The sequence below is a fragment of the Ictidomys tridecemlineatus genome, chromosome 11 (genome assembly GCF_052094955.1).
Source record: "Ictidomys tridecemlineatus isolate mIctTri1 chromosome 11, mIctTri1.hap1, whole genome shotgun sequence".
Lineage (NCBI taxonomy): Eukaryota > Metazoa > Chordata > Mammalia > Rodentia > Sciuridae > Ictidomys > Ictidomys tridecemlineatus.
Window position 1 is genome coordinate 111,198,603 of NC_135487.1, and position 26,666 is coordinate 111,225,268.

The window sequence follows — 26,666 nt, forward strand, 5'->3', positions numbered from 1 at the left end:
CAGAATGCTGCATTAAGCTTAACCATCTGGGGCTAGTTAGTGGAGCTGGGCAAAGCACAGTGCTAATGAGGTCAAGGTCACAAGCATGATCCACATATGGCCTAATTGGCTTTGCTCCATTTCACGGCCATAGACCATACTCTGACCTCAGACAGCCATCTTCCAAATGTATGCTGGTCGATTACAGGATATGCTCTCTATGCAAGTCACACATTCCCTACTTATCCAGGAAAAACAATCCAGGAGCAAATGTCCTCTGTCAGTAAGTCGAGGATATCATGATATTTGAGGGATACAAAAGGGATCACATACCTTCAATAAGGATGATGGCTAGTTCTTAAATAGTTGCAAAATATAACATATAACCATTCCTTCTTTCCCACTTTATTACTTTTCAGAAGCTTTGGTTGTTAAATCATTTTAGATTTTTCTTCCACTACCCTTATAGAAAGCTTTATACTTTAGATTTGTGGTGGGCTATTAAAGTGTGATGGCTGGCTACTCAATGACCGAATCTAACATTCACAATAGACAGTTTGATCCACCTTAACTCTTTCCAAAAATTTGAAAAACTTGGTTAACACATTTAAATACAGATCAGTAATTCCCTCCTCAGTAAGAGTGGCTCACAATTGCCCTGTGTGTATGTATGATTGGACAGCATCTCTCCAGAGATAGAGACAAAGTCCTCTCACCTACTACCTGAGGTAAGGAAATGTGGTTCCTCCCAGTCACCTACAGAGGTTGCATTACACTGAAAGAAACTGATTTTGCTTTTGTCTTGATGACTCCAAGAAAAGGGGTTTAATGTCTTTAAGTTTTACACCTGCTTTGTCTGGAACAGTCTTGCGACCTCGAATGGAGAAGCTACCCATCCCTTCCCAGTATCCAAGCTCTAAAATAAATGAGCTGAGTGAATTTGAATAAGTCTCTAGCCCTGTCACCTATAAAACAAAGTCAAGGGATGAGATCATCTCTAAGGTGCCTCCCTGTTTAAAATTCTATGACTAAAGTTGAATTCCCTTAACAGCTTGGCAAGCATTGTTTTTCCTTTTGGCATTTTAGCACAGAATATCAAGTGGAGTCTGGAGAAATATTAATCTTTCATATTTCATAAAAGGAGTTGTGTTTGGTGTTAATTTTATGGCTTAAATTTAGGTCAGCCGTGTTTTTTTGTCTTCTCAACTCAATAATCCCTAGAAGCACCTCTGTCCATGGTGCTGACTGAATGGATTGCGTTGGTATATTCAACAATGGGGGGTTCTATAGACGGCAGTAACTCTAAATCAACAGGATTCATTTGGGTGTGGGAAATGGGTGGTGACTAAGATCTGAGTGGTAAAAAGGACAAAGAATCATATATAATAAAAATAACTAAGTAAATGCAAGTTGGAATTAAATTTAAAAAGGATACTACTTAGGAAGGAAAATGAAGTGAGAATAAACAAATTGACTAGGGGGATAAGAAGGGATGAAGAAAATTCACAGAAGAAAAAGCCTTTTTGGTATGTCTCTGAGTTGTCCAGAACAATCTGAATTGAGAGTTACATGCAGCAATAGCTGAGGCCATCCAGTACAGAAACAAAGGCCAGGCACAGTAGTGCACACCAGTAATCCCAGCTACTTGGGAGGCTAAGGCAGGAGAATCACAAGTTCAAAGTCAGCCTGGGAAACTTAGGGAGACCCTGTTCCAAAACAGAAAAAAAAAAAAAAAAAAGGACTGGTGATGTAACTCAGTGGTAAAGTGTCCTCAAGATCAATCCGTTCCCCCACACACACAACACACACCAGATTAAAATACTAAAATAAAAATAAAAGATTTCAACAGGAGTTAGGAATAATCTTTGTATGTGCTAGGGACTATGTGGGTATATCCAGGTATTGAGGTGAATTTTTAAAAACAGAAATGTGCAGAAGAAATGGTGAAATCAGCTACCAAAGAGTTGTCAAGTAGGTGCTCAAATGAACTGAATTCACTGAAGTGTAGGGGTGAGAGAGTGGGCTCAGGACAAGAGCAACTAGAAAACACAGACCCATCAGCAAAGTGAAAGCACCAACTAACAACTAGGAAAGCTTCTAAACCAAAAAGAAAAAAACAAAGACTACAATAATTTGCCTCGCCTCTCCCTAAACCAGCCTTCTTGCCAAAAATTAAAACACTAAAACTTTCAAAGAAAAACTTTTTCCTTGGATTGTTTTGTTTTCTCTCAAACTTGAACACCACAAAATATGGAAAAGGAGAACATAAAACCCAGATAACAAGAAAGAGATGGCATTGAGAATAAGTCTTCAAAGTTGCTCCGCCTAAGAAGACTTTTGATGGTTTTGTTCACTACTAAAACAAAGAAGAGGGCTCCAGAAGAGAGAGAAAATGAACAAGTTTTCAGATTCATTCTAACCTCGTATTTAATGATTTTTATTGTACTGAGAGGTTTCCCCTAAATGCATGTCGGTGAACTGGGCCAAATCAAAATATTCTTTCATTTTATTTTTATATTTCATTTTACATTTTATTTTATTTTATTTTATATAACCATGTTCATGCAAACCGTGAGGTGGATCTTTTTTGTTCCCATGACATGTGAGTCCATGTATACTGGCTCCAAAAATATAAAAGTAGCATAGTTCGTTTTGCTTTATCTCCATTAGCTATTTCTATACTCTCAAAAACTTATTCCAATTTTAATTTTATCTAAATCATTTTTATTCTGAACCCAAGGGGGGAGAACCACAACCATTTCTTAATAGTTCAGAGCTATGGGGCTGGAACTGTGACTCAGCGGTAGAGCACTCACCTAGCACGTGCGAGGCCCTGAGTTTGATCCAAAGCATCAGATAAAAATAAATAAATAAATAAAATAAAGGTATTGTGTCCAACTATAACTAAAATATAAAATGTAAGAAAAAAATAGCTCAGAGTTATAAGTCGATAACACCATTGCTTTGGAGCCACATCAATTTATGTAGACTTCTGGAACTATCTCTTACTCTCCCTGTGCCTTAATTTAGTGAATTAACCTCCTCCAGTCTTTGCATCCTTGTCCATACATGCAATGATTATGTCCTACCTCATAGGATTTCTGTGGTGTTTAAAGGACAAAATATATGTTGAGTATCCAGCACAAAACAAATACCTAACAGTGGGAGAATTGAAAATGTCAATAAAGGAGTAGTTCAACTAAAATTATATCTTTCAAGAGGAGCTTTTTGTAGATTGTATCATTTTAGGTAAACAGTTTTGCAAGAGATTCCACAGATCTCCATTCAAATTTCATAATCTTAAACCAACAACAAAGTGCAATGGATCAACCAGCAGGGCTTAGACCATACACCGTACACAAAAATGACTTATAAGATATAAGGTATTTTTTGGGGAGCAAACTTCTTGCAAACTTTGGATGTCAGAGTAAACACTGACCTTGGTAATCTGTCTTTTGGCCATGGGTACCATGGGTCCACAGAATCAGCTGATGTCCATTGTAAGTGGAAAATGTTTGGGAGAACAGAGGTGATTTCTATTTGGGTACTTGGAGGAAGATAGCAAATCACAGTAAATGCAACAGGACAACATTACCAAGTGTCCCAAGGTAGGAAATGGGGTGCAAGTTGCACGGGCTTAACTGATACTACTGCAAATATGTGGAGTCTGCGGATTTGGTTCTCCATCCAAAGAAATTCATCCTTACCTCCCGGCTTTGGTGATGATCATTTCTGTCCCAATGTCATGGAACCTCTTCCAGAGGTCAGCGCATTGCAGCTCCACCTGGATCTCTTCCATGGAGGACATGGCAGCAGGCACAGGGCCTGCGGCACCTGAGGCCAGGTCAGCGTGAGCGCTGAAGGAGCAGGAGGTTCGCTCAGTGAGCACCTCTGAGTCTGAACCAGTGCTCTGCTCGGAATCTGCAAAATAAACAATCAAGCCCTAGGTGAGAAACTGCTGAGCTGCCCCCACCCTTGGCCCTGAAAGGCGGGAGGGCCGGGGGGACTCTGTGCAGAGGGGTGAACAAAAGGAGACTTGAAGCTAGGAGCTCCAGAGCACGGCACTCAGGGTATTTTATTATTTTTTTTTTTTATGGTTTGTTTTTGTGATTTACGACCTTCTTTCAGGTTTCGTGTTTCCAACATGACATCTGGCATTTTAGTAAGTTTTAGCAACAGCTGAAGAAAATTGGTCTACCACAGGCCATATAAGGAGTACTAATGTCACTGTGTTGAAGGGAATGAGGCCAAACTGGGGTGACCAAATTAAAAAAAAAATTCCAAATTAAAGGAAAATATCAATGAGAGGTTGAATCTCCAGACCTACCTAGATTAGACAATTTCACTTGAGGTAGAAAAGATCCAAGGCTACAGACAACGTGTGTGCTTTCATTTCCCACCACTCAGTATCCCTGCCCATCGGTCAGTTGCTTTGAAACCCAGCAATTTTTCCTCCACTCATGTATGCCCTGGTCATCAAAAGTAATGAAAAGTTGTTTGGGATCGTTAGAAGCACTTTGTCACATATTTGAGTAAATGGGTTTTTTTTCCTAGGAACCCAATCAGGCCATTCTTGATGGGGAAAAAAAAAATCTCTGTTGTGAGGCAAGGATATAAGCATATGGAAAAAGTTATTCGAGAAGGCAGTTGAAACAAAAGGAATAAATGAGTTCAGGAGACACCTTGATTGGTTTCTGAAGTATGGGTGAGGGGAAGGTTGATCCAAACAGGAAGGTGGGATTCAGAGAAACCAAATAAAAAGCTGGCATGCTGGGCCAGATGGTCCTGTCCTGTGTCTTCTGTTCTCATGAAGAGAAGTGTGTGTGTGTGTGTGTGTGTGTGTGTGTGTGTGTGTGTGTGTGTGTGTAGATGGACATCGGGGGAGACAGGAGGCGGAAAGATGGAGAAGGTTGAAGTCAGATGTACCAGAGAAGATTCCTCAGGAATTTATACATTTTTCTCTGAGGAACTGGATGCCAAGAATTCTAAGGTTTTCCAAATTGAAATTAGCTAATTCAATCTTATCAGGCCAAACGGTACTGCAAACCAAGCCTAAGAACCTGTTTCTATAACACAGCCTCAATACTGAACATTCCCTCCGTAAGTAAATATTGATGAGTAAAGTCTGGATTTTTCAGAAAAAAGCATATAACTGACAAAGGACTTCTTTTTTCTTTTAACTTTTTATAAATTGACATAATAATTGTACAAATTATGGGATAGTGTTGGTGATCTGATATATGCGTACAATATACGATGATTAAATCAGACCGTTTACCATTTTCATCTTCTTAAATATTTATCACTTTTGCTAGGTTACATTATTTTTCTTTTTTCAATTAAATTTATCTTTGATCTATAAAAACACAAAAATTGTATATCTCAATGGGGGTAATATGATGTGTCAATGTTTGTATACATTTGTCACGTTTAGATCAGGTTAGACATATCTGTCTTCTCGAACACTTATCATTTCTTGGTGGTGAAAACTCAAAATTCTTATGTCTAGTTTTCTGAAATGTGCAGTACATTAGTTCCACCGTGTGACAGTGCACCAAATCTTCTTGCTTCTATATAAACATAACTGAGTGCCCATCGATCTACCTTCCCCATTCCTTCCTTCTCCTACTCTCCCCAGCCTCTCATAACCATACTCTACTCTCAATTTTTATAGGACTGAATTTTTTAGATGTGAACTCTGAGTGAGAGCATGTGGTACTTGTCTTTCTGTGCCTGTTTTATTTCACGTAACATAATGATCTCCAGTTTCATGCATGTTGACACAAATGACAGGCTTTCATTCTTTTCTTGGCTGAATAGTATTCCATTGGACATATGTACAGCATTTTCTTTATCTACTCATCAGTTGATGAACATAGGTTGTTCCCATGTCTTGGCTCTTGGAAATAGTGCTGCAACGAACCTGAAAGTGTAGATGTCTCTTTGACATACCAATTTCATTTCCTTTAGATATATAGCCAGTAGTAGAATTGCCGGATCACATAAGAGTTCAGTTTTAAGTTTATTTTTCGTTGTTTCCCATAAGGTTTGTACTAATTTACTCTCCCACTGAGAGCACTCAAGTGTTTTCTTTCTTCCACATTCTCATCCACACTTTCTCAGTGTCTATTTTAATCACAGACATTCTTACTAGAGTGAGGTGATATGGGATTGTGATTTTCATTTGCTTTTCCTGGAGGATTAATGATATTGAACATTTTTTCATGTACTTGCTGGCCACTCATCTGCCTTCTTGTGAGCAACGTCTGTGTAAGAATTGACAAGTGACTTTGTCATGCTGTCAAGATTCAGAGCTTCTCGCAGGTCAGTCTTTGACCAATAAAATGGAAGAAAGAAGGTCCAAAATGCCCACCCATCTTGCTACCACCCTTACTCAACTGCAACAGGTCTCTACAGCTGTGAACAACATGTCCCATGGGTTCTTTGTCTTTCTTTCTAACCCTGGATTTTTTTCTCTGTCAAACTTAGGCAGCATCCTTGGCAAGAGTATCTTACAGTCTTGTCAGTGTCCACAGGGAACAAAGTGTCAGTTCTATCCATCCTCCCCTGTTCCTCATCTGTCACTTCTACATACCTTCAGAGAGCTGCAGAATGGAACCAGACCTCCTAGAAAAAAAGTTTCTTACCAACACTAGTCCAGCTAATATCCTCTCCAAAAAAAAATTTTTAAATCTATAAAGTTTTATAATAGGTTCTACATGTCTAAGCATATAACTTTGTGTCTCAGGACCAAACAGGAGCTATTTTTTTGGTCTCCTTAAAGCACAGAAAAGTACAGCTACTTATCTAAGATAAGAGCTGCTTCCGAGTGACAAATCTTAGCCTGACTCCGTATCATTACACACTCAGCAAAACATAGTACTTCAGATTCCCCAAGAAGTGGATTTCCAAATCCCATTTTGTTTCCGTAATATCCCAAGAGCTGCTCGTTTACCATAAATATTATGAATTGTTATAAACCTCTCAAAACAAGGTTTTTTTAAATAAAAAAAATCTTAACCTCCATTTGGAGCAAAGAATTACAAAATCTCCTCACCATAGAGTTCTCCCATGATGAAAAGGTTAAAAGTGGACACCCTAGGTAGAGCCCAGCAGAAGTTTTAGAGATGATTTCTCTAATGTATGTTTAGGAAGGGGGAAGGGAGGCAAGAAATCACCGAGCCAAGTCATAAATATTTAATGGTAGTCTAGTTGAGGCTGTGATTGAAATAGGGACTGTCACTGGAGAATTAGGAAATAGGAGACTCAACTCTTAACTCATTATGTCATCTGGAATAAAAGGAGACTCAAAATTTAACATTAAAGGATTAACAAATAACCTTAAATAAGTCGCTTAACCACAAAGGTCCTGTTTCCTCATTGTGCAGTGAGAAGAACTGAACTGAAAACTTTTTGAATCTCTTCTCTCTCTCTCTCTCTCTGATGATTTGAAGAAAGTAAATTAGGAAATGCAAGTGATTACCCAGGAAACCTCAATTAGAAGCATCAAATTTAAACCTGTTTGGGCAAGACAGGATAAATAAGGAAAAAGACTAGGGAAACAGATTCACAATATCATAGGGATTAAAGAATTGAGTGGCTATGCCTAAGGGTTTACAGTTTCAATCAAACCAATCAATAAGCACCTGTGAGCATATGGCTCTAGATGAGGTACCATATAGATAATTAGAAACAGAATTTCAGACCTTGAGAAGTTTCCTAGTTAGTGTTGATTAATTATGTGTTTATTGAGTGCTTACTATGTGCCCAGCACTGTGCTAGATTCTGAAATACCAAGTCCACAAAGGGACTCCATTTCAAGGTATTTACAATAGAGGTGGGCGCTGGGTATATTCATAAATAATCAAAAAATAACACAAATGACTATCATACAGTTTTCCACAACATTACGTATCATCTCAAATATCTTGTAGAAATCCAGAAGGAAAAAAAACAACAGGAATTTGAGGAGATTGGAACAGTCCTGATAATCCATGGATACTAGTAAGGAAATGAAAAAACATCTATGCAAGCAAAGGCAGTGTGGTGAGAATTTACAAAGACAGCTATTTACACCCCCAGAAATACTCTGCCCTCCAAAATTCTCACTATCACAGAGGAGAACTAGTGACTGTTATTACAGATAGTAGGCACCAGCCACCTTCGCAATAATTTGAATATGCCATGAAGTTTTCCAATCCCAGTTGTTTATTATATATCATAATTTGAATAATATAATATTGATATTATATTAAGTAACTAATGTATAGTTTATTTAAATTTCTAGAAGAGTTAAGGTTACCTGTGAGATATGCTGCCCTCTAATACCCTTAAAACAGTAACCTCAGAGTCAAGATCAATAGGCTTGGTAAACATAAAGTTTAATCCTTTGGAACACTTACATGCTGTTGGTACAATGGCAAATTAAAACTTCCACTATGGAGATCAAAATGGAAGTTCCTTGAAAGACTAAGAATGGAACCACCAAATGACCCAGCTGTACCACTCCTGGGTATTTATCCAAAAGAATTAAAGTTAGTGTGATACAGCAATACACAAATTTCTCATGTTTAGAGCAGCAGAATTTACAATAGTCAAATTATGGAACCAACCTAGGTGCCTGTCAACAGATGAATAGATAAAATAAAATGTGGTAAATACACACTAAGTGTTTTACTCATCCACAAAGGAGAAAGAAATGATGTCATGTGCAGGAAAATGGATGGAACTAGAGAATATCATGCTAAGTGAGATAAGCCAGACTCAGAAAGTCAAGGGTCACATGTTTTCTCTCATATATGGAAGCTAAATAGAAAAAAGAAAAGAGACCTCGTGAAAATAGAAGAGAGACACTAAAGTAGATTAAGGAGTTCAGAGGGGGGAGAAGGGAAAGAAAGGGGGGTACAGTGAATGAAGCAGACTGAATTAGGCTATGAACATATGTGGATATATCAATGAGTACCACTATTACGTATAAGTATAATGCACCCAGAAAAAAATCGATAACAAAAAGTTTAATCCTTTGGATGAACACATTTCTGAATCCTAGTTATGTCTTATGCTAAGCAAATTTATAAATTTAGTTATTAAATTAAAATATGTAATCCAGCTACCTAAGTGATGAACATAAGAAATACATAGTTGATTTTCTTCATAAAATCATGTCATTCGTTCAAAAAACAATCCCTTGAAGTCTTAGAGATTAAAAAAAAAAGACCTTTGCTCTTTCAAAATAAGCATGAAGAACTCATTTGAATGACCCAGAAAGCTTTGCTGGCCATCAGATGCATTTTATGAATAGCATTTCACCATGGGGAGTTTCAGTAAATCGGGAACATAAACAATAAAGTGACATTTCACAAAGAAGTTAAAGGAGAAACTCAGGAAACCTATAGTGAGCCAATCACATAGTGTGATTTGTAAGATCAAACCAACATAGTTCCATTCCCCGCCCGAAATCCTTATATCAGTTCATAGCTCTGCTCACTTTCTATCCCACTGATAAAATGGATACTGTAAGATGAAGTTCGTAAACAGTTGAGTTTATTCATAAATAATAGTAATGACAAAACAGTTTCTGAATTTATATTTTATACATGTCATACATCCTTCCAATTGACGAGGTAGAAAGCGCATATGTTTATGTCCATTTTGTAGATGAAGAAATTGAAACCAAGAGAAATTGAAAGCTAACAGGGTAGAACACCGGCCTTCTGCTTCCTAATTAAATGATCAGATGTCCCTGAGCTCAAACTAGGTTTGACCCTGGCCAAAGCAGCTGGCAATTCTGCTAACACTTCTCAACTATTTTAACCATCCCCACAACTGAAATGGTTTAAACATGTTTGATCTTGGCTGAGTCACATAACTATTCTGGTTCCCAATTTCCTTAATCTTTATAGCACTGCACATGCACATTTAATTAGAGGTGCTATAAAGGCCCTTTCAACTCTAATGTTTAATGGATGGATTAGTAGTGCAGCTTAGAGACCACCAAGTCTAACAACAGCAAACCAACCACAATAAATTGATTTGGTTATCATACATACAAATGCCTAAATTGCCTACACTTGATTTTAATGAACAGTTATTATCAAGATTGGAGATATTTTTAGCACATTTTTACAGTCAGCCAACTGATGTGCATCTGCACTTAACAGATAATTTTGAAGAATCATTCAAGAATGCAGTGAACAAAGCATGTTTAGTTCTGTGCCTCTGCTATTCACCAGGAGTGGGAAACTTGCAAGTCTCTTTGGTTCATTTGACCTGTTTCCTTATCTTTAATGTCAGAAGCTGAGGGTCTAAGACATGATCCAGCTTTAAAAATTATATTTGTAGCTATAACAAAACACAATCTAATGATTCTGTTGATAACCGTGTAATTGGCTTTGAATAGTGAGATGAATATGAGCTCACAAGAACTATCCCCAAATGTTAGTAGGTAACATTTATTGAGCTCCTACTATGTGTCAGGCACTCTGCTAAGACTTTATATATATAAAATATCATTTATGCCAAAGTTTAGATTACACCAGTTCTACTGTCTAAGGATTTCAGACACATGGGACTATATTTAATTACATTTTTATTTCACCAAATGTTCGACTTTTTATAGACCAGGTTATATACTAATGGTTCAAGACAGTTAAACCAAGTTCTTGCCCTTAAGGAACTCACATGGTAGGAAGGACCTACTTAAAAAGACTAATGATGCTAGCTGCTCCCAACAAAGGTGGGAAAAAAATGTGTTAAGAAGCTTTGAGAAGGAAGCAACAATTATAAGAGAACTGAGGAGACTTCATGAGGTGACATTTTTTTTAATTAAAGAGAGAGAGAGAATTTTTTAATATTTGTTTTTTAGTTTTCGGTGGGCACAACATCTTTATTTTATTTTTTTATGTGGTGCTGAGGATCGAACCCAGCGCCCCGTGCATGCCAGGTGATCGCGCTACCGCTTAAGCCACATCCCCAGCCCATGAGGTGACATCTGAGTAAGAAGTTGAAATGTAAGTTCAGTATCAATGAGCAAGGAATGGTGGGGAAAGAATTTCATGTAGTAAGCATCAATAACATCAATAAGGATTTGACATTTTTAAGGGGCTGATAAGCAAACTGATACGGCCAAAGTTTATAATATGTAAAGAAAATTAGAGATGAAGGTGGAAAGTCAGGTTCAACTCAACTAAACAACCATTTATTGAACATTGACTGTTTTCTACTCATTCTTCTAGGCTCTTTGGACATCAAAGAACAAATGATTCCTGGACAGATTGAGTTTGGAGAATCATGGATGTCAGAACATTCAATTCTCCACAAACTCAAATTTTTATCTTGTATTATAGTGATGATGGTTCTGCTACCCAGACTCTGAATTCCATAAGCCAAGCCTGATGCTTTGCCACATCTTCTGTGTGAATGAAATATCATAGCCTGGTTTTCAGTATGGCAGAGGGGTGCTAGAAGACAATGGCAGAGGTAGAATTTTCTGAGATTAGATGCACAATGCCACTTCTGTAGAATTGAACACCAACTCTCATCTATTCCCCCAAGGAAAAAGATAATTGAAACAATTAAAGGAGAAAGACTCAACTGAAATTTTAATCTAAACACTTTATCTGTTTCTTTCCCTCACACCAAGGGCTGATGCCTGACCATATTGAGTGTTATTTTCTACTTGATTTTGTAGGAAAGTGATTCCTTGGTCTAGTTCCTAAATTTCAACGTTCCCCATCCCAAAATTCCATGGCCATCTCAGGTCTTCCATTCACATCAGGGCAAACCTCAGAATCTTATACACAAGCAGCACTCTTGGTATCAAGTAGAAGTGGAATCCTATTTCCAGAGGACCTCTGCAGTGCAAATTATCAGATAGCTTAGTGAAAGCTGGTGATGAAACTTCATAGAGTCATTCTAAATATGGCCGAAGCAGAGCATTTGGCACTATCCTGAGTACGGACTGAGCCCAAATTTGATACTCCGTCCAGAGCTTCAAGGGAATGAACTATAACCCAAGTTGGATTAAACTAAAATTACGATAATAGCAAACACTCAAATAAGCCTGTGTAGATGACTTCAGTAATGGAATGGAGTCTTTGAGCTCTCTGTGCCCTCCAAGTTCTATTTGGGAGAAAGGGGGTTGGTAACCTGAAGCCAGCAATTCCCATGCCAATAAGCCAATTAAGGAGACTAAGAGCTCATATCTCTTTAGCTGCCTAAAGCATTCTCTAACTAACAACCAGCACCTCTCTCAGTGATGCATAGAACACAGCAAGGACTTGAAGTCATCTCTGAGATCTAAGCCTTTTTTTTTTAATATCTATTTTTAGTTGTAGCTGGACACAATATCTTTATTTATTTTTATGTAGTGCTGAAGATCGAACCCAGGGCCTCGCACGTGCTAGGCCAGCGCTCTACCGCTGAGCCACAACCCCAGCCCTGAGAACTAAGCCTTTTAAAGAAGCTTTAAAAGTGAAGCAGTGATTATTATTTTTTTTAATCTATTTCTGGGTGAACAGGCAAAGGTTCGCTGACACTAAAAGTTTCACCTCTCACATTCCAGAATGCTTTGAAGGTGGAGGGAATTTACAAAAAAAAAAAAAAAAAGGAAAAGATATAATGGGTATTCTATTAGACCTTTTATTTATGGTCTTACATAAATTTCCCAGAAACCCTATGAAGTAGGCATTAATGCTGCCACTTTTCAAACGTGTAGGCAGAGGCATGGCATGACTAGAAGACTTCCCTCATCATGTGAGCAGGACAAGTCAGAGAGGGATGCCAGTCAGTTCACACTGAAGTTGATGTTCTTCCCACTGTGGACTGTGGCTGCCTTTCAGAGCTAGCACTGAATAGCTGTGCACTTGCAGACTGCTAGGAAGACAGCTCTATGCAAACAAAAACATTGTCAGTTCTTTGAGGGGGGGGGGTGCAAATCCAAACCAAGGTGTTGGGGGGGGGGCAGATTTTCCTTTCTCAATACCAGGGCAGTTATGTCGGGGAATGACTTAATTCCCTTCACCAACCTAACATTATTTAACACCTAAGTTTAAGTGTAAAAGGCTTCTTTTGTTGTATTTTACCTTCTATCCCTAGTCCAACCTGGGTCAAGTATCCAAATGTGACACTGAGGATCACTGTTGATGTCAAATTGCCCTTTTTCTTTAGCCTAGATCAATAAACCAAATAAGATTAAAAGGTACAGTACTTGGAAAATATTTGGGCTTTGAGAAATGTTTAATGACAGCAATGAAAGACAGGACAGGGCCTTTGAGTTAGTTCCTATTTGTGCAAAATTTGTTTGTTTAGAGGCTAAACTCAGATCAAAGTGTCGAGGCCCAAAAGTTTTTAATGGTCTTTAGTGAATGTGTATGTTTGAAGAGAATTCAGCTGATAATAATGTATGTCAAAGAACTTTCCAAACAGAAAAGTGTCAAATTAACATAGGAGGTTCTATGCCAAAGTCAGGGAAACAACAACAAAAAATAAGACAAATATGAGCTCTGGATTATCTAAAATTGTCTTGATTTCAAATATTTTTTAGTTTCCCATAAAGTTAAGAATAGTGAGACCATTTTTTTTGGTTTAAAAGATATTCCTGATTCATGCACAACAACACATAAATGAAATAATCAAAATGGGCCATCAGCCACATGGCTATAGAGCCAACCTAAATACCTCTTGGACCAGAGGCCTTCCAAAAGTTGATTCTGATCAACGGGGTGGCCTTGAAAATTTACCAGTTGATTTTAAGCTACCAACTGTCAACACAGCCCCTCCTTGAGGGGCTTGGCATTTTTCCTGGGCAAAGGGACACACTAACTCATCCCCAAGCCAGTGCTTATTTAGCTCTTTGCAACCTTGACTTCCAACCTCCCACCACCACTCCCACCACCAGCCACTGCCATGGCACCATATTACAACTGCCATCCTGGTCTTTTAAATTTCGTGAAGTGAAAAGTAGGCTTTCCTCCCAAGGCCCTAGAAGCTCTTACCCAGTACCTTGTTAGAATGTTCCCATTCAACAACAGTAAGTAAATTCGTGCTGATGTCCTAAAGGGGAAGAACTAAACAGTCAATTGCTAAGCAACGAGAATAATTTAACTATGACTCCTGGAGACAGTGTCCTTGGAGGTGGTAATTTCAAGCATGTGAGTAGGATAGACATGTGAGCACAGCCAGGAATATACAATGCCCTTTAAATGACACTCAGGAGACCTCCAGCTACACCAAGTTTAAAATACACCCACCCTGACATACAAACAGAGAGCTAGTCTGTTGGGTGAATATGAGCAGTACATAGCTAACACCTATAATAACCTCCTCAGTAACCTGCTGAGTTCTTTCATTCAATCAATCATTTATTTGTTCAACAAGAGAAAAGTAGGCTTTCCTCCAAAGCCCCTGAAAGCTCTTACCCTATACCTTGTTAGAATGTTCCTATTAAAACAACAGTAAGTAAATTCACGCTGAGTGTGGAGGTGAGTTTGTGTGTTTCCTAGGTGCTTGATCATGACGGATACTTATTAAAGTGACTGAACTCACTGCACTTGATTTGAAGACCTCAAAAGCTTTCAGGGCAGACCTTGCCTATTAGTGTAACACAAATCACAGCCATGGAAAAAAAGCTGGTAGGATTCCATCAGTTCACGATATGAAGTCGATGCTTGAGGATGTCTAGCCTAGGTTTGGCAATGCACAGGTGCTGTGAGGGGCACCAAATTGAAAAAGATATGACCTATGCCAGTAGGTGCTTACAAAATACACTAAAAGTAGAAAAGTTAAAACCCAGCATGACACCTAGCACACTCGGGCTTGGCATCCAAAAGATGAAGGTCCACAGTTCATCTCTTCTCTTTCTAACTGCCTAACCTTGAGCAAATCACTCGCCCTCTTTAAGCTTTAGTTTTATCATTTGTAAAAATAAGGATACCTACTTTGTGAAAACTTTTATGAATTGCAACAAGATGTGTGCATTTGTGTATTTACACAAACACTGTGTAGATAGAAAAAGATTTGAATATATGAATACTACTTTTCATATACTGTTATCTCAGAGAAATAGGAACAAAATGCCATGGTGTTTACAGGTGAGGGGAACCTCTTCCATTCCAGAAGTCTTTTGTGGGCATAAGGAAGAGATGTCTGAAATGCAAAGACAAAGATGAGAAAAGAGGAGAAGGCTCTTCCAGGAAAAAAAGAAAGCTGTGGCAGAAGCATGTGTTTAGAGAACGGCAACATATTATATACCCAGATCTCATCTGCATTGTCCCACTCGTCTCCTTAGCACCTGGAACTGTGTCTGGCACCTATTACACACTCAATAAAATGTTATTTTGTTGAATGAATAAAATGTCTGTTTAACAACACAGGTGGAGAAGAGCTGGGAGGGTAGCTGGTGCCACATGAACAATCCTCAATGCCGTTCTTCCAGTCTTCCTCCAGGAGACAAATAAGACCCTAGTAAAGACGTGTCTTAATTATGGACTATGTTCCCAGTGAAATCCCTATTAAATCCCAGGGTTGCCTCCTGACTTCAGATGGTGAACTGTTGGGATCCTACCAGCTCTTCTTTTCATGACTGCGATTTGTGTTGTACTAAAAGGCAAGGTCTGCCCTGAAAGCTTTTGGGGTCTTCAAATGAAGTGCAGTGAGTTCAGTCACTCGAATGAGTATCCGTCGTGATCAAGCACCTAGGAAACACACAAACTCACCTCCACACTCACCTGAGAAGCAAAAGGTGCTACACTCATGAGGATAAAATGGATAGAAGATCAACCCCTTCTACAAATGCTAGAGCTAGTGAGGCTGAGGGAAAAGCAGGTAAGAGATGCCCTCCTCCAGGTTCACAGGGACTCCTGATAAACAGCGCCTGCACCCCAGGCCCCCACACTTTGACCATCCCTGCTGACTTCAGTGGAGTGGCATTTCCAGAGATGCCCCCGGGGGGTATGGGAAAGAGCCTGGACCATCTTCAGAATCATACGGACTCACTACCCTGCAAGCAACTTACCTTTTCCAGCCACTTTCCTCATCTAAAATGGGAATAATAATAATCAAGAGATACTGACGCTTCTCAAGGAAGTCCCTGCACAGCACAGGAATACATTTAATTCTTTTCCATAGTTTAGAAAGGGAGGTGACCGTAAGATTGACATTTTTTTTTCCCCAATCAATTTTCCTACTCATCTCTGAAAAGAAGAAAGAAAGTGTGTGTCCCTTTTAAATGAAGAAAAACATATCCCAATAGAGAAAATATAAAATGGAAGATGGGGAAAAGGTCACAAAGCAAAAAGAATAAAAATAATTCAGGGCCTAATGGGGAAAAATAAAACATTAAAATTGAATAGCGTTAGTGGACATGGTAAAAAGGCAGAAGGAGAAAAAGCCAAAAAGAATACAAACACACACACACACACGCACACACACACACACACACACACAATGAAAATGCCCACATAAGAAAGCCTGTTTTGTGTGAAACTTTCAAGGGATTATCTCCTGGTTTGCACTGCTTGAGAAGGAAACTAACCAGGTCTAGAGAGAAGAAAGATGGAGGCAGACTGCTAAGGAAAGACTTGGGTCGGATCTTCAGTAAAGAAAGTGGCCGGGGAGGCAAACTCTAGCCTTGAGCAGCGAAGCAGGGAGAGTGTCTTAGGCTGAAGCAGCAACCCAAGGACACTTCTCCAGGGAGGCAGAGAGGCCAGAAGGAACAGGGAGGCTGTAGGGAGCCCTGACTCCAGCTCAGCTGTGTTCTGGAGAGCACTCACTCCCTGCCTCTAGAGAGGGAAGTACACACGAGGGAGGCAGAAAAGATCCAGAGCTTAGGTGAGGCTCCCAGGGGCCAGAAGGGGGAGGCCCAAGAATTGGGTGGTATAACCCTATTTTTCACCAGCGAGATTATTGAGACTCAGACAAGCTATCGTGCCCACGAGCACCACCACCCGGAAACACCTGAGAGAAAATAAGGCCCCAAGTCTTTCTTTACTCCAAAACTAGAAACTCATCCACCATCACACATCACCCTCAGGAAACCCTAAAATCAAATGCTTTCACAGAAGAAAGAAGCCTACTCCGGGATACAGGAATACTCTGGATTCATGATATTAATAGCCTTCTCTTTTAATTCACAACTCACCCCAAATGGCTGAAGACACTTGCAAAATTTAGAATTCCACCTTTGCATCCTACGGTCCCAGACCCTCCAGTAAAACTCTTCCTCTTGAATGTCTCTTGTCGGGATTTTTTTTTTTCTTTCTAAAACCTTTTCCAAAAGGGAATGAGTCATCAAAGGATCCTAACCCCAGGTAAACCCAGGGTAGATTTTTTTCCCGCCGGCCAAGGACAGGGCGGGATGAGGTAGAAAGTGCTTCTGCAGGTAGAAGGCTGGTTGAGGAATTTCAAAGTCAACCTGTTATTCCTAACTCCCATCTCTAACTCCCTTCATCTTCCCCGGGTCACTTGAATAATCCACCTGCTCCCAAGTCAACACCTTGACTACAGCATGCCTCTGTTTCCCCCCCGCCCGCCCCCAGGCCTACCTACCTTGACGGGTCAGGATGACCCCTGGAGACACAGTGTCCTCCAAGTGTGTCAGCAATTCAGAAGCTGACAGCTTCTAAAATAGCTGGTGTGTTCTTGGGTGTCGGTTGCCCTCAGAAGGAGTGGTGGTGTCACCGAGGCAGCAAGGGGGTTCCCTGCCAAAGCTGCTCCTACCCTCCTCCCCATAAGGCTCTGCACTGCCTCTCCCCATCCCGGCCTCGGAAGACTTTGAGCCCAGGGGCCATGGCATTTAAGCACTGTCAGAGTTCCCACTTCGATTCCCGTGGTGGTGCCAGTTCAGCATCTGGCAGGATGACCCAGCCTGAACTGTATTTAGAAGCTTCAGACATGGCACCACGTTCCAACCCATCTCAGAGTGACAGGAGATTTCCTGAGCACCTGGGCTTATGATTCAAGCACTCCTCCTCCCAGGGAATGAGGGTCCAAATGACTTTCCTCTGATGATCTATTTTTCTTATCAGGAGGCTAGTCTTCTGCCGCAGACCTATTCTCAGAATCAATCTCTATCAATACTATGATATCATGCGATGTTTTTAAATCCACCGTTTTTATACAGCTGACAACACACGGCACGGAAACAGAGAATACTGGGGAAAAAAAAATCATTCAGAAAATGTGTTCGGTGTTGCGTTCATGGACTCTTCTTGCAAAGATAAACTTCCCTAGAAATACATTCTGGGGGTGCTCAGCATCTAGCAGATATTATCAGTGAATAAAGAGATCCAGTCCATGGTTTCACTTTATGAGATGGTGATGATAATTTACTTCATCTTCCTGGCAGCCTCAAAGGCAGTCTTAAAAGTAGTCTAGGAGAGTCTCAAAAAAAAAAAAATGACAAGCTATTTCTGATGAGCAGTTAAAAACAAAAACCTAAGTCTCATCTATTTATACTTTAATAGAATCTCCACCTAGACATGCATACTGATAATTGTATAACACTAATCAGGTGGGCTGTCGGTTTCAAGGGTTACGGCACACAGGTTCCCAACTCTGATAGGTCACAGGAGCCAGAAAGATTGACCCCTAACTCTCTGTCCCAGTGTCCCTGAGCAGAGTCCCATAGAGACACCCTGTCATTTAAAAGGCATCAGTGTTTGGACTCTTCCCATTTCTGGGCAAAGACCCAACACTCAGAGAATGTGGTTTTAGGATCATGGCATCTAATCCATTCAAGGATTATTTTCCCCCCTACTGCTCAGATGGGTGTGTTAATCATCACCTCCCTTTGTTCTGTAATAAATTCAGCCCTGGCTAATTCCAAGTCTCTATGCATCACTGAAGTTTAAAGATGGCGTTTTGACAGGTCAGATATTCAGAATCAATGGACCACCAACCAGTCAAATATTTTAAGTAGTTTTAGGAACATGTGGAAGTAATTTTTTCCAAGTATTCACAAGTCTGAGGATGAGATCTTATTGATGGCATATGAGCTGTTGTATATATTAAAGTATTACTTTATATACTATATTCTACATATAATCAAAATTGATCCAACAGTAAAGCAGATTTTCCTCATTATACTGAGTATTACACAAGTGTTATCATACAAACTAGAATGAAGTACACACTCTATAGAATCTTTTTTAAAAAGCAATAAAGGACTAAGGTAAAACTATAAGTGAAGTGCAATGGGTACATATTTAAAATACAAATGTTATATAGGTGAGATTATTTCATAGAAACCAGAATATTTTGTGACACTGACGACCCACCTGCATTTAACTACAATCATCTGAAACAGATGCAGTGAATTTATTGAAAGGAAAAATTATTCTATAAAGTATTTCTAATTTAAGTCAAGAGGTTCTTAACCTAAAAATCAATGGATAGCTTTGGGGTCTGTGTCACCTAAAAATGGTCATTTGTAAGAGCTTGTATTTTTCTGGGAAGAGGATGCATCCGAGTTATGGGATTCTCCAAGAGAAGCACACTATTTAGCCAGTTTGCTTCAATGGGGGACAAAGGTTCATTTTTCCAAGCCCTCTTCCATAATATAGTGTTTCCTCACAGCCAAATATTTATAATGGGAGAAATATTCAAAAGAAACAATAAAGAATATGACAGTGCATCTTAATTTTAAAAAATGCATTTTTTTTCTCCCTGGTGAAAATGAAGTGGTTGTGTTTTCCTGTGCAACGGTGACTGTTAAATAGTCACATGAGATCACCTCTTTTTCTCTGCATGTCTCCTTATTTCCAATTTATCCTTATGACAGCCACACATACGTGTGCATAGAAATAGGGTCAATGATACCCATATCAGATCTTTTGGGAGAAGTCAATGGATTATAAATTATATATTTTTATATGTAATAACAAATGGGGTTTCTCCTTTAGCCTGGCTGCTTTTCCTCTCTCAGTCTCTCACTCTCCTTCCCCCTTTGTCTCAGAAAAACACCAGTGGCACAGAAACCCTCCATTCATCAGGCCATTTCCTCCTATGTAGGCTAAAACCACAGCAAGTTTTCTGTCGGGGGACACACCGTCCAGTCTTCTCCCTGGGGAGTGCTCTCTGTCGGGAGTCCCCATCCCCAGAAGAAATCCCTCGCCCTGTGTCCTCTGAGGCCGAGCCTGCATCTGGCCCTGGGGCAGAGAAGCAGCTCCCCAGGGAAAGCCGGGCGCAGAGCACAGCCTGTCAGCGAGGCTGCCCACACCGAGCCTTTCCTAAAGGCCACGGCAACCTGGCTGCCAGGGGAGAGAACATTTTGGTGAGCTCAGTTTGTTTGCTGTGAGAACCACCCTGCCCTCGCAGCTAAATGTCTATTTTTATCACCCCCTGTGACACTGAAGACACGCTGCTGTCGTTAACGAGAATGACAAATAGACTCAACTCTGCATTATTTGTCCTTCTATGGGGGGAAAGACCCCGGTTCAAAATCTGGAAGCAAGAGTGTGAGCTCTGGTTCTAACTCTCGGTAGCACCCTTTAACCGTGAAGAAGCCGTTTAGCCCCGCAGAGGCTCTGTTGACCCACTTGTGAACAGTGGAGGTGGAATCCTACTGCCCTACCCCAACTGGATGAGTCACCAGCAGAGTGAGATAATGCAGAGGGAAGCACTTTGTCAACTACAAAGGGCTTTAGAAACGTAAGTTATCGGCATTACAAGTGACCCATTTTTAACCCACAGCACTTTCTCTGCGGGCTCCAAAGATGGTGCCGCATCCATGCAGCGCCCATTAAAGATGAGGAAACGGAGAAACAAAGTGGTGAAGTGAGAAGTCCTGATCCCTGGGAGCCTGATTCTCTCCTGTCACTCATCCACACCTCCCTCAGATTGGCTACTTCATTTCCTCTGGCTGGGCAACTATTGCTTGGTCTTTAAAATGAAAATGATCATTGCTTGCTCCTGTGAGTCAAAGATATAGACACAATAGCCTCCCCAATGTTTTTTTCCCCCCTTGACCTATGGTTCTGCAAGATGTAATTAAGCCAGGTCAAGGGTTACCTTGTGGTGGAGTGTGGACTAGTAGCCAGGACTGCTGACCCACAGACCTTGTCTTAATCATTGTTCCTTTGGCCTCTGAATCACAGCATCTGGCCATCTCCCGTGTGGTTTTACTGTATTTTGATCTTCTGTTAATCAATAAATATAGAAACTAATCACTGATTCAGAAAAATAGCCCATTACCCAATGAGAGCAGGCAGATATTTCTTTAAATGGTCAGACGGCAATTCATTTGAAGATATTAGTTCTGTGATGTACCCATTTATAGAGAGGTCACTTAGGCAGCAGGAAAATTGGGTTATAATTAACCAAACTGCTTTACTCACGAAAAGTGATAGGAGGCTTTGCTCAACACAGTGGCAAAATGCTCCGTGGACAAGCCCATGGGATTCCAGGCCGGAGCAGAGCTGGCGTTCTGCTCCTCTAGTGTGAAAGGAAACTCTAGCCCACGGAACCTCGGGTTCATTTTCCATAAAGTCACTCGGGTTTTTCCAGGTCCGATATTCCCGTGTATTTTCTCCTTTGGGTCTTAGCACTTCTTCTTTGCCCCACCGAGTCTGCTTAGTGAGAGAAGTTACCACCGGTTCTCATTTCTTAAAAGGATCTTCTGAAAAATGCTGCTTGTTGTCTCAGAGTGATTGATTTCCCTTCTCTCCAGAAAGACCCCCACGGTGGTTTGGATTGGGCTGACATAGGCGGATGCAGTTCTCTCAAAACTATTTATTTCTAGAGACAGATGTTCTTCCAACTCAGTCCTTGGAAGAAGAAAGAATGTGACATGTTTCTTGTCATGTTCTTAAGCCAAGTATGAAGACGTCCTTCTTATCATTATTTGTAATTTAGTTCTAAGCCAATGCGGTCCATAAAATATACCATTTTAGGCAGGGAGGGCAAATGAGTTTCAATATAGATGTCATTTCTGATCATTTGATGGCGGAAGTTCAAAGTACAAAACTGAGAAGAATGAGGCCCGATCCAAGCTTAGAGGGGAAAGTTCTAGATTGATTAGTGATGTCTGCCATGAACAGAGAAGGAAGGAATAGCAGCCTATGTGTTGACTATTCCCTATCCTATTCCTTCTCAGGTTTCTACCAAAATGCTGCTATCCATGAATTGTCATGGTATTCCTCTTACCAGATCTCCGGGAGTAAAGACATAATATTACGGTAGTGTCCGTATTTTATACTATCCTTTCCAAGTGGTCCGGGTTTTCCAGGGGACTCAGAGAAGCCACTCATCTTTCTCCTCTAGCAATAAGGTCATCATGTTAGCAAATTTCTGCTCTGACACAGTTGTGGTTTTAATGGAGAACTAATGTCTTCATCAGTATCTGTGCTATTTCACACTTCATTTCCTCCCCAACTCTTGGATGAAAACCATCCAGTCCTGGTGATTTACTTTATGGGAGCTTCTTTCAAGTGAGTTTCCTTCTCTAGAGATGCCGTGCAAGCATTTTCAGGGCTCCAGCTGGGGAGCACCCAGCCTTGAAACATCAGTGTGGGATCAGGTCATTCAAGAAAGCCAAAGGCCTTGGCAGCAACCTGGCCGTGAGGCCCTTCGCCGAGGCCCTCAAGTCTGAGGCTAACAGAAGCAGCTGCTGTTTCCTGCCTCTCTGTCAGCGCTGGGTCAGTGGCTCAAGGTGGTCTAGCCTGCCGGGACCTGAGAACTGGAGGAGATGGGAGGAAAACACAGACGCTCTCAACTTGTGATCCGCAACTCACACTGTCTTCAGTGAGTTTCACAAGTCTCAAAACGAGGCAAGAATGGCCTTAAACTTCTTTTAGGGGACCAATTTTTGTAACCGTCATCCAAACCATATATTCTTCAAGACACTCCTAATCCCCATTCCTCAAGATAAATCTGGATTTAAAATATTCTATCTGGGCTAGGGGTGTAGCTCAGTGGGGGAGCACTTGCCTAGCGTGAGCAAGGCCCTAGGTTCTTCCTTTCCTAGCATCATCACAAAATAAATACATCTTCCAATGACTGGCTTGAAAAACACAGTCCCAGTATGAGTGCACAATAAATACTTTGCTTTTAGCTTTGATAAAATTCTGGCCGGATGGTATAACTCAGAGGAGTGAATAGGGAGGATGAAGGAAGAAACATTACGACCTCACAATTTTACAGGACTGCTCTTGGGAGAAGGAGGGTCCCCTTCAGGGTAACCATCTGACAGTCTTGGTATCTAGTCATTCATATCTGCTGATTTGAGGCTTCAAATCAGAGAAGGGCCAGGTCTGATTTCCCTGGGAGGGGACAAAGAAAGGATTGAGGAGAAGGACCCAAGCTGAAGCCAGCTAATGACGAGCCAGCACTGGCATGAAGACGACCCCTTCTTCCGACACCTTCGTGGCAGAAGCCCACGTGATGTGGCCTCATTTGGGTCTTCAATATAGCTTAAATGAGGACAAGAGAATACGTTGCACCATTGAAATATTTGCCAATATCAGCAGAAGAAAATATGTAGACACCTTCTCACAGGCCAAACTCCAAATTCAGGGCCAGATGGCTGCCTTCTCAGAGAAACCTGTGCGAGTGGCACCGGCGTGCACTGCAGGACCTCTAATGTGGTCGTGTTGTTGCTATTTTGTTATTAAATGATTATCTGCACTCATGCCTTGATAAAGATGGGCCTCTCCTCACCCTTCTGCAACAGGAAAATATTACTCAGAATGCCAGAGTTCAAAGACGATGGTCAAGGAAAATAAGAAAAATAAAGGCTTCAGTGACTCCATGCTCCCTGGTATAGCAACACAATATGCTTCATATTCCTCACTGGGGAAGCAGTCGGTTTGTACTGTGTGTGCTCTTAGTTCCCTGCCAAATGAGGCAGTGAGGATAGGAAAGTCCAGCACATTCCTGTGGCACTCTGAAAAGGCACTGGCACCTACTGTCCCCCAAAACACAACTCACGGGAGCCACCTTTATACTGCAAAAGTTTAAACTCTGAAGAACAAATAGAATCATCACCCAATTCAAAAGCCGAGTGGTGATATGCAATAAGAACAGAACACTTGGTCTGAGGTTGTAGCTCAGTGGTTGAGTGCATGAGGCACTGGGTTCGACCCTCAGCACCACATAAAAAAGTAAATAAATAAAACAAAGAGATTGTGTCCATCTACAACTTAAAAAAAGTTTTAAAAAAACAGAACATTTTAGAAAACAAACAATTAGAAATTATAAACTATGACTATATCTATAATGTCATCAAACACCAAGTTTGGAACAAATTTCCTCAACAAGAAAGAAAAGATTCTGCTCACCCGAGACTTGAAATGTTCCAACTCCAACTGTCAGGATAATAAAATAATAGGAAAGAAGATTATCTCTCTACAGTAGGAGATTCCCCCACCAATTGCTTTGTATTCTAAATTCTTAGAGTAGTCCTCCATTCAGCTCTGTGGAGTTTCACAAATACACAACAGCTAATGTGCAATTCCCCTGAGAAGGGAACAAGGACAGCTGAAGAACAGAAGTAACCTGTGCCACCTCTTTCTCCCAGCTGGAGAAAGGCCACTGGGTGGGGGGTCTGAGTAACAATAATAACAGGCTCTGGGCCAGGGGCAGGATCTGTGGAATCCCAGGCCCTAGTCCTCTTTCTCTGGCTGGCAGGGTCTCCACACAGCTCTTGAGCTCTCCTTGGCAGTCCTTAAAGTTCACCTGCTACAACCACAGGTGCTATTTTCTGCTTCCACTTGTGTGGACTAAGTTGCAACACTCCATTGTTCCTGATTCCAGGTAACAAAACCTAAAGGTCATGGTTAACCTGGGCTGAGATTGCTTCCTGCCCCCATCCCTGACAACCTGCACTGGTGTCCTCCAAAAGTCAATCGCTGGAGGTCAGCGGCCCGTGTCCCCAGAGGGGGCTTGCTGCTTCTCCATATCTCCAGCCATGAGAAGGTAGGTCTCTGGCCTGGGCCTTCCCCCAATGCAAATGTGAGAGGACCCTGCCCCCATCCAGGTCAGAAACCTGAATGTGGTTCTTGGTGCCTCAGAAATGTAGGGCTGCAGTGGAAGATGAAATAAGTGTACAACAGGAGTGAAATTTTTAAAAAAATAATTTTCTGTGATAAAATCAGCTATGTTTTCAGATTGAAACTAAGATTCTCAATTCCTCATTCTTTTAGGTATGAGTTCTCCTCCCACACAGAGTGCTGCTCAGAGCAACGGCCTCAGACCCACTCTTTTCAGAAGACCCTTTGCTGTCCTGGACCAGCCATCAGTTCCTGGTATTTAATTCCTTTCTCCTGGACAGTCTGCCTTAATGTACCTCTCTACACACCCACAGTGACCAGACTGGGCACCCACATGAAGTCTGGCTCAAGCTCCCAAGCAGGCCAACCAGAGGAGGCTCAGCAAATAGAATAATTGCTCCTCTTTGACTCAGAAATCTAAGAAGGACTTCATGCCATGGTCAAAATCCTGCACCAGGCAGGACCCACAAAAGACAGAAATCAAACAGTTCTTTTACTTGAAATTCTGCTGTCTCAGAAAATGAGGTGTAAGAAACCACCAAGGAAAGACTGTGTCCTCCAAACAACTTTAGCACTTGAAAAAAATGGCACATTCCATATTTAGATCCTCCCTCAGTTCAGGCCTCTTACAGCAGTATATAAATAGGGAAAGCAGTTACAAAAGAAGGCAGGAGGAAAGGGACACATTTCTTTCTCTTTTCTTTTTAATATATAGATTCAATACTGACATTTTTCCACATTGCCAAGATTTGGTTTCTGTAGAAAACCTATGGATAACTAAAGGTATTCTCTTTGAGATTTGATTATAAGACTAAATTCATTAAGGCCACTGGTATTTTTTCAGACTAGTGAGCTTTTGGTTGTCCTATAAACCTTCCCCTCATAAATGAGTCGCTGGAATTTAATTCACTCTCAATGCGCCCCTTTTATTTTAACTCTCTATAACACCTGATTAAGTCAGCCGACCAAATATAAAATACAAAATGTAGTATAAAATAGAATATAAAAATAAGGAGATACAAAATAGTCTTGGGGCAAATTCCAAGTCCTGTACAGGCCCAGTAGAAACATGGATCTCTGCCGTTTCATCAATCCCCAACCTCCTGTCCCCCACACTTAGGGCTTCAGGACCCTCAGAGCTTCACTCCAACTAGAAAGAGAGGTAAAAATGACTTACCCAAAATTCTACTTTTAAAATGAACTCTCATTATTTCATGACTCATATAATACGATTTCAAGTGGAGATGAAAGAAAGGTCATGTGCTTATGGGTAAGTTTACACCATAGGAATTATCTGAAACCCATGCCTTCCTATGCAGAACTAACACTTTATACACAGGATCATTTAAAGTTTTTAGCTTCTTCTTATTATTCTTTTTTTTTTTTTTTAATCTATTGGTCTCGACTCAAGAAAGTCAACAATTCTCTATTACATGAAATTTCTTGATAAACACCGATGAATATTTTCTTGCTCCCTTCAAAGGTAGACATTATTTCAGGAGATAGGTAGTTCTAAATAGTCTAAAATTAACAGGATCAAGGGGTTGTCTGTATTTGGAGTGGGAATGGACCCAAGGTGAGTACTGTAAGCTGTCAATAGTGACCTCTATTCATCCTTCTAAGTTCTCATAATCAGAAAGACCAAATGGGGCCGAGGTTCTAGCTCTCAAAAATTGTCACTATTCAGGCAGTTACTGGAAGGAA

General features: G+C 40.6%; 1 protein-coding gene across 1 annotated transcript in view; it reads right to left on the reverse strand.

Annotated features, from left to right (window-relative positions):
• Positions 1-26,666, reverse strand: part of Tbx15 (T-box transcription factor 15) — a 107,328-nt gene that overhangs the window by 45,394 nt on the left and 35,268 nt on the right. The window contains exon 2 of the mRNA XM_005334930.4: positions 3,687-3,900. Within this exon, the coding sequence (XP_005334987.1) occupies positions 3,687-3,900 (214 nt within the window). The remainder of the gene's footprint in view (positions 1-3,686; positions 3,901-26,666) is intronic.